The sequence below is a fragment of the Pygocentrus nattereri genome, chromosome 9, assembly GCF_015220715.1.
Source record: "Pygocentrus nattereri isolate fPygNat1 chromosome 9, fPygNat1.pri, whole genome shotgun sequence".
NCBI classification, from domain to species: Eukaryota; Metazoa; Chordata; class Actinopteri; order Characiformes; family Serrasalmidae; genus Pygocentrus; species Pygocentrus nattereri.
Genome location: NC_051219.1, coordinates 40,533,488 through 40,552,602, shown reverse-complemented (window position 1 = coordinate 40,552,602; position 19,115 = coordinate 40,533,488). Strand labels below are relative to the sequence as shown.

The following is a 19,115-nucleotide window of genomic DNA, read 5'->3' as shown; positions in this document are numbered from 1 at the left end:
TAGGCTGTTAGCTATCTTTTAGCCTGTTAGTTAGCTGACCAGCCTAGTTCTAGTTAAGAATATAAGTCGCCAGCCCCTCAGTTTACACCCAGAATGGGTTCTTACTTCATCAATATACTCGGCAGTCCATGCAAGCGGCATGAGAGTCAAAGATTATTCCATTAATGGCACAAGGGCAAAGTAACATACTATTCAGCTGCTGTGAGGCATCATAGGTGTGCATATATTGTGGATTTTACAACAGCTTCAAACGCTGCTCAGCCAATTAGATTTTAGGACTGGAACTGTTCCAGTTTATTTTATACCAATAAACATGTTGCATTAGGTGTATTGTTGGCTAACTCACCTTAAACTTTAAAAATCACTATTTGCTTCCATACATTCGGCCTGTAGTGACGTCTTAATGGTATTAGTATTGAGTATAAGCATAGCAGTCCTCTTGTCACTCACAAGCACGCCGTTTCAACACACAGGCCTGGTGCTTCTTGTCAGTTTTCCTGTCAGCTTCAAAAGCCCCACCCAAACTCAGTTTGAGGACAACCCCACTCCCCAAGGCACCTATCGCGAAGACGGCATCCAAACATCTACAGCTAACATCTCACCACTGTTTAATTTCACTCAGTCAGGATTCGTCTTGTAAAATCAAACTATGTAACTGTGTCACAGCATGAATTAATGTATGTTTTAAAGCAGCGGACAGTTGCATCACACATCACACCGCCATACTTGTCTCCACTAGTGTGCAGATCTAGCTTCCTGTTCAAGGTCAAGCAGTGAAGTGAGAGTGGCTTTTTCTCACAGTGAAAGTTCCACGGCTTTAAACCAGACAGAATGTCTGAGTGAGTAAATCACAATTGGAACAAATTACTCTGCAACCAGAATACAAGCTAACTGTTACTTACCGAGAACTTAAAAGAGAATATGAGACGACCCATAGAGAAAAGCCAGCAGTCTCTGAGTAATCTCATATTTCAGCAGTGAATCATGCGTAAGGTAAGCACACTAAACAAACACAGGGTTTTTCCTACTGTTTGTGTTTCCTCATCTGCACTAGTCGTTAGTTGTGCAGCTGTTGGAGCAAAAGAGCAGCTTTGTGTGTTGGGGGGATGTATATGGTATGTGTTGCATGAGCAATTTCTGTGAGTTCAGAGGAAAAGTGGATAGATTCGTTAGATTTGCACAACCTGGTTTGCCCTCTCAGGACCAGGGCATTCTGCTGAAAGTGCAGATTGTAAGCATTGAATCCATACCACATTTTGTAGGTAGAAAAGTCATTGTTATGTGTCTTACATTGAGTTAGCACTTGTCATTTACTGACAGCAAAAAAGAAAAAAAAAGAACAGATTTTAAACAATTGATAGCAAATGTAAAAGTTTTTATGGTCTACCAGTGGCTGAAAAGTTCTGAAAAAACGGCTACGTTTTTATGCTCCGCCAGGGGTTTTGATTTTTCAGAGTTCGTTTTTCTGGTCCACCGTTCATTGTTTAAATATGCACTTACTAGGGCTGTCAAACAATTTACATAATTAATCCCGATTAATCATACCATTTTGTGTAATTTCAATGGTCTTATTTGCTCAATATGACCCTAAAGAGAAATTCTTTCCCATTTTAGTTTTATTGTGCACAATAAACTCAATCAGAATGCATTCATTACTTTAAGTAAGTTAACAATTCAATCATTTTATGATGTGAACGGCGAGTTCATACGAACCTAATCAGGAAAACAGGGTAAGCACATTTTCTACTCACTGACGTTCAGTGAGAGCAACATATTTCAGCTGCTCTGCGATCGCAGCCCTCTTGCTCTCATACTGCTGTGTTACATCTTGTTTCAGGGAAAACTGGAACTTTCCATTTGGCTATTTCTTTTGTTTTGCTCCTTGTCAGTTTATCCACAGCTCTCCTGAAATGCTCTGTCATTAGTGATATTACTGATGACATCAGTTGCGTTTTGCTTTCTGCTTTCTAAGAGCCACTCTGCCAAATGGAAATTGATTCTGAGATTTTATATCTGAATTACATCTGAAATAAAATTATGTTTTATATATATGTATATATATATATATATATATATATATATATATATATATATATATATATATATGTAAATATGTGTATATATGTGTGTGTTTGTGTGTGTGTGTGAATGAATATATACTTTCTCACATTAACACATTTTTAATGCATTAACTTTGACACCACTAGTAATCATGTATACTTTAAATTATTATGCAATATTAATGTAAAGTACAGCAAAATGTCAGTAAATCTGACAGGTAAAAGAAGAAGGACTGAAGCTGGATTTGACTGTGACTGGTGGTTTGACATGGTGACTCATACTCACCAGAGTTCTCTCTAGGTTTCAGGCCCTCCTTGCCCTTGGGCAGGAAGCCACTGTGAGCCCAGTCCAGCATGGGCTTCACCTGGTCCTCTGGATTATCAGATTCACATGGAGGAAATGTCTTTTCTGCACGTATACTGGCCATCTACCGAAACAGCGAGGGAGAGAAGGAGAGAGAGAGAGAGAGAGAGAGAGAGAGAGAGAGATTTGGAGATGATCAGTAATAACAGACCATCTGTATTTTCATTCATCAACAATTAGATTCAAGAGTTTTATTGTCATATGCACAGCAGAAACAGGCAGTTACACTGTACAATGAAATTCCTACTTTGCTGTTGCTCCATTCACCAAATATAATCTTAATATAATCTTAGAATAAAAAAAGAAAAAAATAGAAAAAGATAAGAATATATAGAAATAGATATTTTTAGAAAGAAAATATAAGAATAACACTAAAAACAATAGTAAAACAAGGAAGCTGAACACTGGCGCATATAAATCACATGTTCAGTGAAACAAGGCTCTCTCTGTGCCAAACCACCTGAGCATAGAACATTCTGGCACCACTTAAATCAATTCTATCCAATACACCTTTGTTGAAGCCTAATTTTTATTTGGAGCTGTCTTCGCTCTACAAGTGTTTAAAGGTGGTTCCAAAACAATAAGCATAACTTCACAGTAAAGCGCCTGAGCCCTGCTATATTAACATTTAACCAAAACATCCGACTTCCTTTGTACAGCAAAAGCAAGGAATTCCTGTTCATGCTCCCGTTAAAATATTCTAATCTTTAAGGAAACCCAACTGAGGTTTTGTCCAGCAGATAATGTTGCATATCTAAACCTGTGCAGTTTTCACAAGGATAAAATATATTACAAGAACTCAGTTCCTGTCAAATCTGTGTTTATGTAATCTGATTGATTCATGCGGAACTGAAGTATACATCATTTTCCAGTGAATGATACAACTTCAGATGAATAATGGCATAATAAGTCTGCAGTTTACAAAGTGAAAATAACAAAATCAACAGCCAGGAAGACCAAAAACCGACGGGCTTCATGAGACAAATGAGAAAAGTGACACCAGGGGCAGACGCATGCTGCAGTCCAAACACATGACTGGTTAAATGCAGACAAATTGTGCCTCGTGCATCACGGTGAAAAGCGAGATCGAGAGAGAAAGATAAGAGGCAGCGAGTTTCGCCGAAAGAACAACGGGCACAGCAGACGTGGTCCTCGAGCGTGTCTGGGCTTGGCCACTTCTGCGCTGTTTGGTAGAATTTCTAATTCTCTACAGGTAGATAATCAGGAGAACTGTTGGGGAATTCCAAACAGCTTTCAGATAAGTGTTTACCTCAGCTCTTATCTTTCCGTCTACAAAATACACATGCAACCGCACACACAGCTGGAGAAATAAAACCTGCTATGATCCCTGGGTTTAACACAGCAGGTACACTGCCACATCAGAGTCATCCATTAAGGCTACATTACAGATGTAACTCGCTTAATTCGCTGTCAATCTCAATTCTCACCAAACAATAAAGCCAATCTCACCTCCAGGGCCTGGAATATGGCTCTTCGGTATGATGCCAGCTTGGTGTAGGAAGACTGGTTAAAAAACTTGGAGAAGGCAGTGATGGAATCCAGCTTGTCCGCAGAAACCTACCGGTGACGCACATGCCATAGATTATTCACCACAAAAAAGCTCTTCAGCAATAATTTAAATCCTTATAATATTATCTCATAATCTGACTCACCTCTGAGAACTTGCCGTCCCCAAACCACTGAAGCCAGCGCATGCCGTGGGACGCCTGCCTCTTCCCCGTGGCTCTCCAGGGCACCACCATCCCGGGCCACCAGGAGAAGCCTTTAATTTTACCCCACACCAGCTCCCCTATTCCAAATCCCTTATTGTCCTACAGAAGAGACACATCGGTAAGAACAAACATGGAGAATGTGTTGTAACGTTTTACATTTTGAAGTAATATAACGATAAAACAATGCTTAAAAACTTGCATTCCAAAGTTTGGAATCACTTGTCATACAATGTTTTACACAAAATCACTTTAATCCAATTTTTTCAGACATTTTATTCAATTTAATGAATTCTGTAAACAATCTTTGAGATCTGATCTCCCCTTCTCAAATCTGATCAATTCTGGACACCAATTTTATCCTCGTTATATAGCTTACTCAGTCGTTTTAAAATCTTCTGTGGCTCCTTTCATCATGCTAGATGCATCAAAAATCCCTTCAATTGATATTCTCAACTTTCTAGGTTTTATATTATAGAAAACACGGTCTCCAAACATTTAAACAGCACGTTTCATTGTATATATTACACATTTGTGCACATTGCATAGTCCATAATGTACATACCCAGATAGCAATTAATTTTTGGCCCAAATGTGACTCACATCTGCAGTTCTCTTATGATCCACATTTGGCCTTCATGCATAGCACTGACTCAGGGTGAGTCTGGCTGCCTCAATTCAGCCACGGGTCCATCGTATATGGGCCAAATCCTTGCCAAATAAATTTACCATATGCTCATCTTACATGGACCATGCCTGAGTCAAATCAAGGCCAATACATTTACCATATTATCACCTTATGTGGGCCATATCTTGGCCAAATCAGGGCCAAATAAAATTACCATATGCACACCTTATATGGGCCATGCCTGGGCCAAATCAGGGCCAAAGCAATGCACAAAAACCCCAGCTTTGCCTAAAATAGGCCAGATGTGTGCCAGATCAGGTCCATTTCATACACCTATTAGAACTGTAAACAGCATTTCTTTCAAAACGTGCATTAAGAATGGCCAGCCTGGTTAACAGAGATCATGGGTTGAAAGATCTTCTACAGCACTTGTCTGAGCATGACTTTCATGATCAATTGGTTACTATGTCAACAAAGTTCCTGTTTGTGCATTCGTGTGCGTGTGGTTGTGACTGTGTGTACACATATCTACGGTCAATAGAGACGCTGTTAAACAGTCCAGCTCACAATAGCATCATTCAATAGCTAACGGTCTCTTTGTGCAAGTCGTCAATGCTCTCTGCAAACATATAGCTGACAGGCTTTGTAACATTCAGCCCTGAAGACAGACTGTAGGGCACAAAGCTGGATGTCTGCGCATTAAAAAGAGAGCTGAGGCGGAATAGGCTCTTGTTACTTTTCAAGGGCAGGTGGACAAACATGGGTTATGTTGATTATATACAAGAAGAAAGACAGACAAGATCAGACAAGTAGGGAAGCAGATGGATGCGCAATGCTCATGAATGTGTGCGAGAGCTTATACATTGTACTCAGGCTGGCTGGCCATGGAGGTGGATGTGGCGCTACTTTGAGCTGAGTCTTTAGAGTCCTGCTCCATCAGCTCCAGCCTGGGACCTTCAGGTAGAGAAGAGACCTACAGAAACACACAGACACACACACAAAGGGAGGCATGGTTAGGAGCCTTCAGGTAAAAGGTAGAGACCACAGCTGTGCAATGTAATACCTGTCAATAGTTTTTGCAGTTTTCAATACTGATAGCACTGAGCAAATCATTAAATACTCTTGTATCTCAATTTCATTCAACGGTTTTAAGAATGTGATGAAACACAAACCGCTGCTGTCCAAAAAAACATTTTTTTTAATCTTGGAATAATGACTTGGAATAAAACTTGCATTAAAACGTCAGAACATTTTGCCTTCTCCTGTAAATTTTTGGAGACTATTTAAATGCATTAGATCTATTTCTCAATTGACTCAGCATAGAGGAACCAGAATGAGTGACTGATGAATAATCAGTATTTATTTATTTATTTAGTCTTTAGATCTACTACTAGCCACTCAGTAACATGCCTAAAATTTGCTAGCCAGACAGTAGTTTGCTTGCTAGCTGATTTAGAATTTCTGATGATCTGTTTCAAAATCTCATATCATCTATTTTTCCAAAGAAAAAAGAAATGAGTAACCTTGCACTATCACATGGACCACATTACTATGACATCTGATGCCTGAAGCAAATTCTGAACAGCAATTGATACAAGACAAAACAGCCACGTTTACATGCAGCCTAATAATCCATCAATAATCTGACCAACAAACACCTCAATCGGAATAGAATACATCCATGTAAACACCTCAATCGGAATAGTCTAGTCCGTACTAGCCTTTCTATCTGATTGAACAAGGTAGGTAATCCTGTAAATAATCAGTTAAATAGAAGAATAATTGCTGTGTAAATGCCTGTATCCGATTACATTCCCTATCGGAAAATTTTATTCCGTTCTGCATGTGCATCACAGAGCTGAAACTGGCCTGCAGAGGACACAAAGTTTATGCTCTGATCTTCAAAAGACAGTGGTGGGACGGACGTCCAGCTTACGAGTCTCAGAGCATGATGTCTTCCTCTCGGCCTTCTTTAATAAGGACGTGTGAAGGATGTTTTCCTGAGTCCGACATCATTTTAAAGTAATTACAAACGCAAGCACTGCTCACTGCTGCTCATCTCACTGTGACTGGACTCGTGATGCTCGTTGTCAAGGTAACATTTACACTAAGTGGTTCTCTACACATGTGTGTCATTTTGGATCAGATTACTTGTAGTTTGCTTGTAAACAGAGATTTTCCATCAGATTGTTGAGAAGAGTGAGCATAAACACCTCAGTCTTAATCTATAACTAGAAAATATTAAATTGGATTGGCAAAAATCTTTGCATGTAAACACAGCCAATGAGGTATGGATGAAAGAGGACATGTTCTTAGAAATTAAATATTTGATAATCGTAGAAAATGATTTAAAAACAATGCTAGAATTATTAAAAAACATCAATCCAGGACAAAATCCTGTAGTCGATGAACTGACACTCTCACAAAGACAAGACAGTCATATTTAAAGTGTCTTTTTCTCAACATGAGAAAAATGAAGTTGACATAGTCATGACCATTTCTGAATCCATTTAATCCAGTGACTGTCAAGGAATAGAATATTCTTAATGACAAAATACAAAAGGGTTATTTTGACCCCCTTTATGAAGACGTGGGGTAGTGATGACTGACCCTGTGGCCAATAAATATAGAAAAGACATTCAGATTTTTAGGGATACCCTGAATGTCAGAGAATTATATGCTTTTGTGATAAAATATTCCAAAAATTGCACCCTATTTTGGTCAAATTGAGCCCCTTAATGCATTCTAGGATTAAGAAAGTTAAATTACTTTTTTGGAGATACAGGGTTTTGTTCTGACAGTGACTAAATGAACTCTAACTCTAATAACTAACAGTTAAAGCAGAATTTTCCAGTAATTCCAGATTTAGTCAGTCACTCTTGACTAAAGGTATCCATCATCCTCCTCGAGCATAGTGGCCAATACTAATCTATCTGCTCCGGAGACAAAAGAGCCCTGAGAGCCCCTATGCAAACTGAGAAGAGGAATCCAGTATGACTGCAGGGAGCCATACATCAAAAATAAACACAAAAAAACACACAGACCACATATGAGAATCAACAAGGGGGAAAGTGAAGGGAGGCTGCGTCGGTGAGACACTAATACGCGCATTCCAAGAAAAGTGAAGGTCATATAGAGGACGCCAGTTTTGCTGCAAGGCAACACCTTTTCTCATAATCGTATTCAGACACAATCAGGACAAGACAGAGAGTGAGTGAGTGAATTATTCGGCCGTTTTGACAACAAGGAACACAGACGGCTTCAGGTGACAGCAAACGGAAAACTCCTACAGCAGTATCCTGCATTCAGCCACACCTCTTTTTCACATAGAGGTGTTTCAGAAGCAGCTGTGTGATCTTTATAGCAGAGCAGTGACCCTGAAATGAGAATTTCTGTAAAGCTGTAGGTTCTGGAATCAAGAACCAACATTTTCTCTGCAGTATCTCAACATGCAGTAACATTAGCCCAGCTCAACCTTTCAATTTCTATGCAATCATTTTTATTCTGACATTTTATGTACTGTTTACCCTCAATAAGATTTCCCAACACTGAATTTGACCTAATTAGACATCCCTAATGCAAACTAAGAAGATAAACTATTTTATTTACGCAACAAAGTACCAGATGCCTTTCGTTGTTATTTAGTCTCCTGGGGCCCGACGTGATCTTGTAAAGACAATGTCTGGGGACAACCATGAGATATTTTTGGGCTAAATGTAGGCAGACTTATTAGGTTGGGAGTTAACTGAGTTTGAAATTTTTCAACCAATTCAACACCTATTACCATGCATCCTGGGTGACTTGATCATAAGTGGACAACACTAAGCACAAGTATGAACAGACCACAATGTGTCTTATAGATGACTGGGAAATCTGCTTAGGTCTCACAGACAAACACAAACACCAGCGTGAGTTAACCAACACGCTTTACATCACCTCAAAGGTGAAATAAACCAGCTCAGTCTGACACCTTATTTCAGTCTTTTTTAAAGTCTTTCATGCTCCCTCACTCCTTCCTTCTTCCTCATGCCAGGGAGAATGCCGGTCAATGTGCTACTGGTGCTATCTACATGCTACTGGAGGAGCACCCACCAGGACCCGGCAGGTACTCTCCTCCACCACAGCCCTCTCCACCCCTTAAGCATGAGGTGTGATCCAGTGACTGGGTTGACACCGAAGAAGATTTGCAGTTCACTGGCGTCCACCGGCTGGCGAACACCAGACAACACTGTCAACATAGCAACATAGGCAGCTCGGGGATTCTCTCTGGAGCACCAGGCAGTGCCCAAGGATCAGCTGTTTCAGCCAAAATGGCCACAGAACCTTAACAACCCTGCAAACCTGGCTCATAGCCAGTAGAGCAAAGACCAGATTCAGGGACAAGTGCGGGCAATGGATAAGGCACAAGGGGTGGGGTTCCATCGGCTGGAGTGCAAAGAGAGGGGGAGAGACCTCACGTTTGGTGGCAGAGGAAAAATACAGAGTCCAGGTTGCAGGGGACGGGAAACCCTGCCATATTAGAGTTCTGTTCCACCACTGAGAGTGATTCGGCAACCAGGGCTCAGGAGGAAACGGGTGGACTGGGGCTCTGGGATGCTGGACTCTTGGATTTTAGCTGCCGCTGTGTGTGGGTGGGCATCGCTAGCTAGAGGAGGGTGCACGTTTTTCATATTTTGAGTCATCAGGGAAGACACAGGGGCTTCAAAAGTCCGGGATCTTGCTGTAGTGCCTTGAGTTTAGGCACCACTCAATGAATGAAATGAAATGGTGTTTGAATAAATTCAGAAAAAAGACACGTGTATGTGTCACATATGTGGACATATTTCTATATTGTGGTCTATTTACACAAAGTTAGGTTAGTTCATCATTTATGTTGAACAGACTCTCCCAAAGTTTTACGCTGCTGCGCTGACGTTGAACCGCGTGCTGCACTGGGTCGGGATGACCAACAGGTCAAAACCAGCTCTAAACAAAGTGACCGCTGGGCCCTGATTGGTGCTCTGGCTTTGCGCTTCTTTTGTTTTGACATGTTACGTTTTTATACACACAGAAACCAAAAGGAACGACAGATTTCTCAGAATGTAGGAGGGAAAAGTTGGATATTAGACTCTGAAATGTAGTGGAGTGAAAGGAAAAAGTCGCCCAAAATGGAAAAACTTAAGTAAAGAACAGATACACGAAAAAACTACTTAAGTACAGAAACTAATTACATTTATTTAGTTACTGTCCACCACTGGCCTTAATCAGCATCAAAGCAAAAAGGGAAGCAGCTGCATTGTTTATTTTTTGTCTCCTCTCCAGTTTGTTTATAACATGCATTAGCAGTCCATGCAATCTAAACTGTAGTAACGGCCCTGACAAGTTTGAAAGACTTGAGAACTTCTGTCTAACAACAATGTGAGAAATATGTCATAAATGTGGATGGTCCCCTTTCTCCAGCCACATGTGGTCACAGGAGACACATGGAAATGACAGGTGTAAATGGCTACCCGTCTTGCTGTCCACTTAGAACCGGATCACTCGAGATGGATGTGAATACCAAATGTGAACAGATAGCCCATGGGTGTATTGTAAGCTAGAATGGCTAAAAAAAGACTCCAAAAACTCCCATTAAGCATGTAGATGATTGTTGCATGTGTGGAGACCACTGTGCAGATTTGTGGATTGCTACATATGACAATAATAAACATTAAGTCACGTTGCAAAGGAAAACATGAAAAAAAAAACTGTTCCATTTGCTAGCAGTAGTTAAACAACTGCAGTAGTCTAGTCTTCTACTGAAGATGTTTCTATAGACATCTGAGACAAGGTCTCTAGACTGATGTGCACGCAAATTGCACCATGCCAGTGGTGAGTTCAGACATGACTTAAATGCACTAAAACCTGGTGAATCAGAGGAAGAAGACTAAAAAGCCAGATTTTCAGGAGGTAGTGCTCCCCTGAGTGTGACTCTGACTCCAGCTTTCAATTTTCAAAGCATAACCTTAAGAATTTGATCTTCACCCTGGCCAAACATTCACCAGTTTCCAGTGTGTATATTGTATTTGAACTGTTATCTGCTATTGTTTTGTGATGCTCAACTTATCTGTATGTGACATGTCAAGAGCACCACATTGGACATGAGCTTTACTGTGCTTTAATCCTCGATGATGTAAAGTGTGTGCAATGGCTACTGTGCAGGGTTACTTGTATTTTTCATCATCAAATGAACTCAATCATTCATTCCATCTTCTGCTCTTCTGTGTAAGCCGTAACAGTGTGTCATGGAGATATATCAGTCCTCACTTAACACATCTGTGCTCAGAAGGAATGACAATAAAGCTGACACTGAGTTGACTTTGACACTTACTTTGACTTATCGCAGGTTCTCCCTGTTTTCTTCTGCTTTACAAAGGCGGGACATAGTTGTGTGAAATGTGTGAAAGCAAACCCAATGTATCAGAGCTGATACATATGACTGACACGGGCGCTTCGCAATGTTTACACAGACGGCTTGTGGTGAGCTATGATCAGTTTAGTCTTGTTTGATTTTGAGGGTGTATAGCTTCTGCACGTCATCCTTGATTTCTCTCTTATTCACAGACTCTACTCCACACCAGCTGAGTGCACTGAAGTGAAACTTGATGTGTAAGAAAAAGTCCATGTGTCTGAGTTCGGTACAGGTCTGTGTGAGTGTGTGGATTACCAAGCTGGTGGGCTCCTGCTTGCCACGGCCCCTCTCTCTGTTACGCCGTTTAGCGTGAGCTGTTAGTCCTGCCTGGAAAATGGTCCTGGGACGGGGTGTCTGTCTGAGTCCCGAGCCGCAATCTGAGCCCAGATCAGCCTTTTCCTGCAATGCAACACAGTTACCGCTACACGTCTGCTCTGTTCACACGTGCACACACACGTAATTTAATTTCTCATTGTTGACTTATCTGATGAAAGGATTCTATACCCATGACTGTGCTGTCAGGGGAACCTGTTCAGCCAGTCCAGCTGTCTCTTACTCACTCTCTCTCTCTGTCTCTCTCACTCTCACACACACACAGTGAAGTAGCGTCTAGCAAGTTTTTAATACACATACAGTTTTGGAGATCAAAAGGAAATCAACTATATGGGCCACTACAACAGAGATAACATTCCCATGGTGGACTTTCATAATCCTGTCCACTTATCAGTACTCTAAAAGATCTCTGATCCAGCATACAGGATGTTATTATAACATGTCAGGGGTTCATGAGGGCAAAACGAATTTCCCATCACACATAGAAATTTCCCATCACACACACACACACACACACACACACACATAATCGCTGAAACAGTAACCTTTAACCGTAAAGCGCAGCAATCTAAATATATACACTCACTGAGCAGGAATACTTCTGTGTGTCTACATCATTTTCCAATTTTTCTGCTCCATTTAACATAAATGTGCACGTTCTAGTAGTACAAATACAGACTGTATATATATATATATATATATATATATATATATATATATATATATATATATATATATATATATATAAACACATACACACACACTACTCACAAAAAGTTATGGATATTTGACTTTCAGGTGAAATTTCAGGATGAACCTAAAATGCACGCTAACTTTTGCAGGTGAACTTAATGTGACCTTCTCCAAACTTTTGAATGCACACGTCCAGCTGTTCAATGTTTCTTTTTGTACTTTTTGCACAACTTCTGTACTTTTTGCACAACTTGCTGTTCTCTAACAAGGAGCTTAACGGCAAGGTGGTGGTGGTAGTGTGGGCAGGTGTGTCTAGTCAACATAGAACTGCCCTACACTTTGTGAATGGTACAGTGACCCAGTGGCCCATACTACTGAATAACATTGTTAATCCCATAGAAAACCTACGGGATCAGCTGAGTCGCCATGTAGAGGCTTGTAACTGAGGGCCACCCTTCAAGAAGAGTGGGATGCCACATCTCAGCAGACGATAAGTCGACTTGTGAGCAGCATGAGACGTCGCTGTCAAGCTGTAATTGATGCTCAAGGGCACATGGCAAGTTATTGAGACACTGACATTTTTTGTTGCGGTATACCCACCACTGTTGTTTCAGTAAATTGTTTGAGGTGAGGAAATCACTGTATAATATCACTGTAGCGTGAACCTTTTAAGTTTTCTAAAAAAATTCACCCCAAAGCCAAATATCCCTAACTTATATATATATATATATATATATATATATGTGTTATCATTAAGTCTTCCAACATGTCTTTGTGACATTATCACAAATTTATGACCGGTTTTAAAAGGTGGAGAAGAATCTAAAATCCAGAACAGACCTCGCTGCAGGAGTCCCACACGCTGTCATACTCTGAATCAGAACGCTTCCGAGACCTCTTCCTCCTCAGACTGTTCACACTCTCATCTGAGAGAGAGAGAGAGAGAAAATATTAGCAAATAATAATTTAATTAATTTAATTAACTCGTGTATATTGTGGTTTGTCCATCTGAATTTACATGACCAAATCTTAAGGCAAATTATTCACACACTGCATGAAATAAATGTTTTTTTTTTTTTGTAAAAATCTTTGTTGATCAGCATTTTATGATCATAAACATAATCCGATATGCTTACAATTTACTGCCAAAAATCTTAGATACAGTGCAGATCACTGAAGAGATGCCATCTGAGATCCAGTTTATAGCTCAGATTTGGGATAAAAATGGTCAACTTTCAGTATCAAAGAAATTGAGTTCAGCTTCTTTTATTATAAAGTTTTAAAATGACATCACCATCTATACGGCTGGAAAGAAAACAATTACAGCCTCGTACGACGCCCAGCTTCTGAATGTAGCTTATGAAATATGAAAGTTATGAAGTAAAGAATATGATGACGTGTGGTGTTTCCAAGGGGTTAAAAAGGTTAATAATCCAGTATAAATCTGTGATGTCCATAGTTTTTACAAGTCTGGGTATCAATTCATATGTATATGCTCCATGAATTTAAGGAACCTAGAGCTCCCTCAGGAATAGCAGTGCTGTTCAATATGACCTCATGGTAATGTAATGACAAAATAGACAATGCCATGCACCGTGTTGTTATTATTATTGAGCATTGCACCTGTTAAGATTCCTTTCAATTTACATTGGAACACCTCCTCTGGTAAAACTAGCCCAGCCTGAATAGTGCTTGCATGTAAGTATGTCTGTTTGTACATGCACTGATTTAGTATTATATCAATGAGTGTATGTCTGCTTCAGTGAGTACGGAGTGTGTGAATGTATTCACCTGCAGGTGATGCTGCACCCCCGTTCTGTTTGGGGCTGAAAGGTGAGGGAGGCTCTGCCCCAGTCAGAGGGCTATTCTCATTGGTCATTTCCAGGCCACTGTTATTCTCTGATAACCCTTCTACTGCAGACGTGTCCCCATTCACAGCAGCCTGAGAAAGAAAGAACACAACATGTTTACACAGGCCCCCTAGTGGTGAACACCCAGCTCCACTTCAGCCTAACAGCATTATTATCAGCTGCCAACATGTTCCAAAACATGTACAAATCAGGAGGCATACAAACAGTTAGCTTACTGGCCAATTAATCCTCCTCGTTGGCTAGCAGCTAATTTAGCTCATGTAGGCTAAGTTTCCTGTGATTTCCTGTGTCTTGATGGCATTTTCTAGAGATAACGCGTACAAAAAGAAAAGCAAAAGCCCTAAAACTGAACCTTGTGGGACTCCACAAGTAAGTGATTTCTTTAATTAATTCTTTCCACCCTTGCTGAAGTCCGAAGTACATTTCTATGCATTTGTTTCTTACTCAAATTTCTTCTCTGCCATAAAAGTTTAAAACTCCTACACGCCCTGAGCAGATAACAGAACATCAGTAATCGGCTAGGCCATATTTGCAGTGAAATATTACAAATAACAGATCATTAAGTTAGCCATAGCTCCATCCAAGTTCATTCACTATCCAGATGAAGTATTTAAGTACAACTGATCATATATTATTTTAACATTGTGATTTCAGCCTTATTGCTTAAGGGTATTCTTGCTAAATTCCAGATAAAAGCATTGCATCATCCCAAACCCTCAGCACAGCGAATGAAACACAGAACACTGTGGGCAGGCTGTTAATCTAACATTCTGATTATGAATGATAATAGTCACACAAAACCGTGTTACAAATTCCAGGCATCCCTTTGGAGCACCATGAAAAATATACACAGCTCAAAAAAATAAAGGGAACACTCAAATAACACATCCTAGATCTGAATGAATGAAATATTCTCATTGAATACTTTGTTCTGTACAAAGTTGAATGTGCTGACAACAAAATCACACAAAAATCATCAATGGAAATCAAATTTATTAACCAGTGGAGGCCTGGATTTGGAGTCACACACAAAATTAAAGTGGAAAAACACACGACAGGCTGATCCAACTTTGATGTAATGTCCTTAAAACAAGTCAAAATGAGGCTCAGTATTGTATGTGGCCTCCACGTGTCTGTATGACCTCCCTACAACGCCTGGGCATGCTCCTGATGAGGTGGCGGATGGTCTCCTCCCAGACCTGGACTAAAGCATCCGCCAACTCCTGGACAGTCTGTGGTGCAACATGGCGTTCTTGGATGGAGCGAGACATGATGTCCCAGATGTGCTCAATCGGATTCAGGTCTGGGGAACGGGCGGGCCAGTCCATAGCTTCAGTGCCTTCATCTTGCAGGAACTGCTGACACACGCCAGCCACATGAGGTCTAGCTTTGTCCTGCATTAGGAGGAACCCAGGGCCAACCACACCAGCATATGGTCTCACAAGGGGTCTGAGGATCTCATCTCGGTACCTAATGGCAGTCAGGCTACCTCTGGCGAGCACATGGAGGGCTGAGCGGCCCTCCAAAGAAATGCCACCCCACACCATTACTGACCCACTGCCAAACCGGTCATGCTGAAGGATGTTGCAGGCAGCAGATCGCTCTCCACGGCGTCTCCAGACTCTGTCACGTCTGTCACATGTGCTCAGTGTGAACCTGCTTTCATCTTGATGTGCCATCCTGGATGAGCTGCACTACCTGAGCCACTTGTGTGGGTTGTAGAGTCCGTCTCATGCTACCACAAGTGTGAAAGCACCACCAACATTCAAAAGTGACCAGAACATCAGCCAGAAAGCAGAAAGGTACTGAGAAGTGGTCTGTGGTCCCACCTGCAGAACCACTCCTTTATTGAGTGTGTCTTGCTAATTGCCAATAATTTCCACCTGTTGTCTGTTCCATTTACACAACAGCTGTGAAATTGATTGAAATTGTGTTCCCTTTATTTTTTTGAGCAGTGTACATAACATAACACTCAGGGTTCATTTCTATAATTTCAGAGTTCATTTCTGTACTTCATAGGAGTTATTAAAATTGAAACAAACAATCAATACCACATTTGTAATTATAAGTAGAAAAGGAGATTTTGTATTGATTTGAATTTCTATTGAAGTTACAGGTGTGCATAGTCTTGTTTCGTAGAAAGACAAAAAAACCTTTATTGTTTTACCACATTTGATTTTTTAAAATCAAAACAAACAAAAACAAACATATTTACCAAAACAAAGGTAAATATAATTCATTTTAATTACATTAAAGTAGTAGGTAATGGCAGTATAAGCAGTTATTTAATAGTAATCATTGATTCTTAGCAGGGCAGGCCTGAACATCATCTGCTCATCTTCAGGCTTTCACTTCATTAAAACCCAAAACCATTTATCCAGTGATAAATCACCCCTGTGGCCAAGCCCTCCCTGAGAACTAACTTCTCCACACGCTTCTCACAGAACAGCAGCTTCCAGAGCAAGACACGAAACACCCTGGCCGGTTTTGTGGGTCTGGGAAAAAGCCAGGAAACCTGACTAACGTGTTTTTAAGACGAGAAGCTGTATCGGCAAGGTGGGATGGAGACATACAGACTCAGAAACAGCAGTTAGGCTGCAGGCCTAACAGTTACCTCTTAAAAACAACAGTTTTTAAGAAAAAGAACCACATTTGGTTCCCTAAAATACCTTTCAGCGGACCTTCCTCCAAGCTATGCAGATGTGTGGACTCTTAACCTTTACCGGATCACTACACCGGCACTGGCACACTTCCATCGAAGCGCTCACTTCCGTATTTTCAATCATTTTTTAGCACTGAGTCATCCGATGATATGGCGATGCAATGTACCGTTAGAAAGCTTGATATCTCAGGATCTGATTCCCGAAAAGACAATTTATGATTATTCACGGCAGTAAAAATCGTCTCATTTGCAACATAAGCAGCGAAAAAAGCAAATGATAGTAAATCTGTGGGTCTTTACCTTCAAAGCCTTGCCGCTACCCACAGACACACCATAATCCAAAACATCTGGTCTTGACAACAAAGCAAGAGTCAGTTTAGAGATCTATGAGACAGCCAGAAATAAGCTCCTCCATTCTAGCCTCTGTTACTCTGTGTGAGTAATTTATACAAACCTAATTGTGTTACCTTTCGAATACCACCAAAATCATAACTCTAACTGAAACAGTGCTCCTTTCACTTTAGGTAAGCCGGTTCAGGCCAAAATGGGGCGACAACTAAAATGTTTAAGTAAATAAACATAATTCCCACATATTGTTAAGTTTCTTTACAAATGAAAGGTTTTCAATTAACTGTACACTGTGAAAAATGAGTGGTCAGCTCAACTCAAAAGGATACAGTTAACTCAACTCAAAGACACACAACTTCACACAACTCAAACTTCCTATTTGAGTCAAAAATACTCTCAATTTTCTAGTTCTGTTTCTCACTGAGGTCAACAAAATAAACTTGTGTTCATCTTCAACTTCATCTTTTTTTCTCTTGGGTACACACTTATGGATGCAACCAACTTCTAAGACTCACAACCTCCTGCTGGACTGACGGCTTAGTCCACTGCACCACTCAGGAACACGTGACGCAGCTCAGATTTTGTAAGTACAAATGTTTAATACACTGGAAAATATTTGTTTTGAGTTTACAGCATGGCAACGTCTCATGTGGTGCAACTGTCTAAAAATTCATCCCAACATCAGGAGGTTGTGAGCTTCAATCCCAGCAGCACCATAGCTGTCCATACCCGGAAGCCTAAGAGGAAAATATGCCAGATGGCACTGTGTGAAAGAAGGAGCGCCAGCTAGTGGAGAAACTGAGTAGAAAACACAAATTCAGCTTTGTTTATTTAACTGAGATGCAGACCTAGAAACCACAGCTGGGAGAATTTTTGACTCAACTAAGAAGTTTGAGGTGGGTGACTTACTATATCTGTCTATACTGTATGAGTTACTATATCATTGTAAGTTGAGCAGACCTCTCCTTTTTCACAGTGTACTTCAGAATTTAGAAACCATTCATTTTAAGAGTGTAAGAGAGGGAAATTCATTATGCATGTTTACTACTAGTAGTAGCTGTAGCTGTAGACGTAGTAGCAGAATCGCATTACTGTGCAGAAACCACCCTTTATTCATTACATCTCCAGCCAAACTGGCCATCTAGCACAAGATCACTTAACATAATATAGTCCACTTGCATTAGGAAGGGGAAAGTCAAAGAAAAACAACTTTTTTTTTACTTTCAGGACTCTCAAACTAGAGTTAAAAAAAAAAAAAGATAAAAAGGGACTCCTACGACTGGTAGACCACCAAGACTGCCGTCATTGGACTTAAATCAAAGTAAATCAAGTTGTTCAGATCTGAAAACATCCACAGGTGTTTCTGTCCATCCATCCAATATGAAAAGAAAGTCTGAAAGGATGTGTAGCTGTCAAGAAGCTGTTACTGAAAAAAGGAAACAGATAAAAAAGAAAATCTGTCAATCAAACAAAGGAGCTGCTGGAGACCGTCCCAGAGTCCAGACCTCTCTATTGTAAGACGCAGAAAATCCAACCAACTTCTAAGACTGAACTTTGGAGGTGTGGAGACATATAAAAGAACAGAAGCTGTAATAAAGGCACAAAAGCGGACTGCTTTGCCAAAAAATGAATAGTGTATTAAATTTCCACTGGGAATTAAATGTCCGTTCTCCACTTATGATGTTAACATGATATTATATTGATATATATTTATATGATATTATATTAACATGAACTACTTCCAAGACAAATTCCTTGTAAGTAAATAAATACAAACAATAAAAGCAACCTCTGATTCGGATTCTGTACACCGTTAGAAATGAAGGTTCTGTGCAGGTACATTTTTTGTTCATCAAGGTACAAACGATGTAAATGTTCCCTCAAAGGTACAGCAGTGGTTTTAAGGCCCAGGTATGAACCTTAAATAAGTTTTTTCCTGGTGAAAAGTTCGTATTTGTACCTTTTCACAACCTAAAGCTTTAAAGCGGAACAATAA

At 40.3% G+C, this 19,115-nt stretch overlaps 1 protein-coding gene across 1 annotated transcript in view; it reads right to left on the bottom strand.

Moving 5' to 3' along the window:
• Window positions 1-19,115, bottom strand: part of dnmt3bb.1 (DNA (cytosine-5-)-methyltransferase 3 beta, duplicate b.1) — a 65,248-nt gene that overhangs the window by 20,939 nt on the left and 25,194 nt on the right. The window contains exons 3-9 of the mRNA XM_017710904.2: window positions 14,030-14,180; window positions 13,079-13,164; window positions 11,468-11,611; window positions 5,645-5,755; window positions 4,098-4,256; window positions 3,895-4,002; window positions 2,347-2,488 (exon numbers count right to left, since the gene is read on the bottom strand). Of these exons, the coding sequence (XP_017566393.1) occupies window positions 2,347-2,488; window positions 3,895-4,002; window positions 4,098-4,256; window positions 5,645-5,755; window positions 11,468-11,611; window positions 13,079-13,164; window positions 14,030-14,180 (901 nt within the window). The remainder of the gene's footprint in view (window positions 1-2,346; window positions 2,489-3,894; window positions 4,003-4,097; window positions 4,257-5,644; window positions 5,756-11,467; window positions 11,612-13,078; window positions 13,165-14,029; window positions 14,181-19,115) is intronic.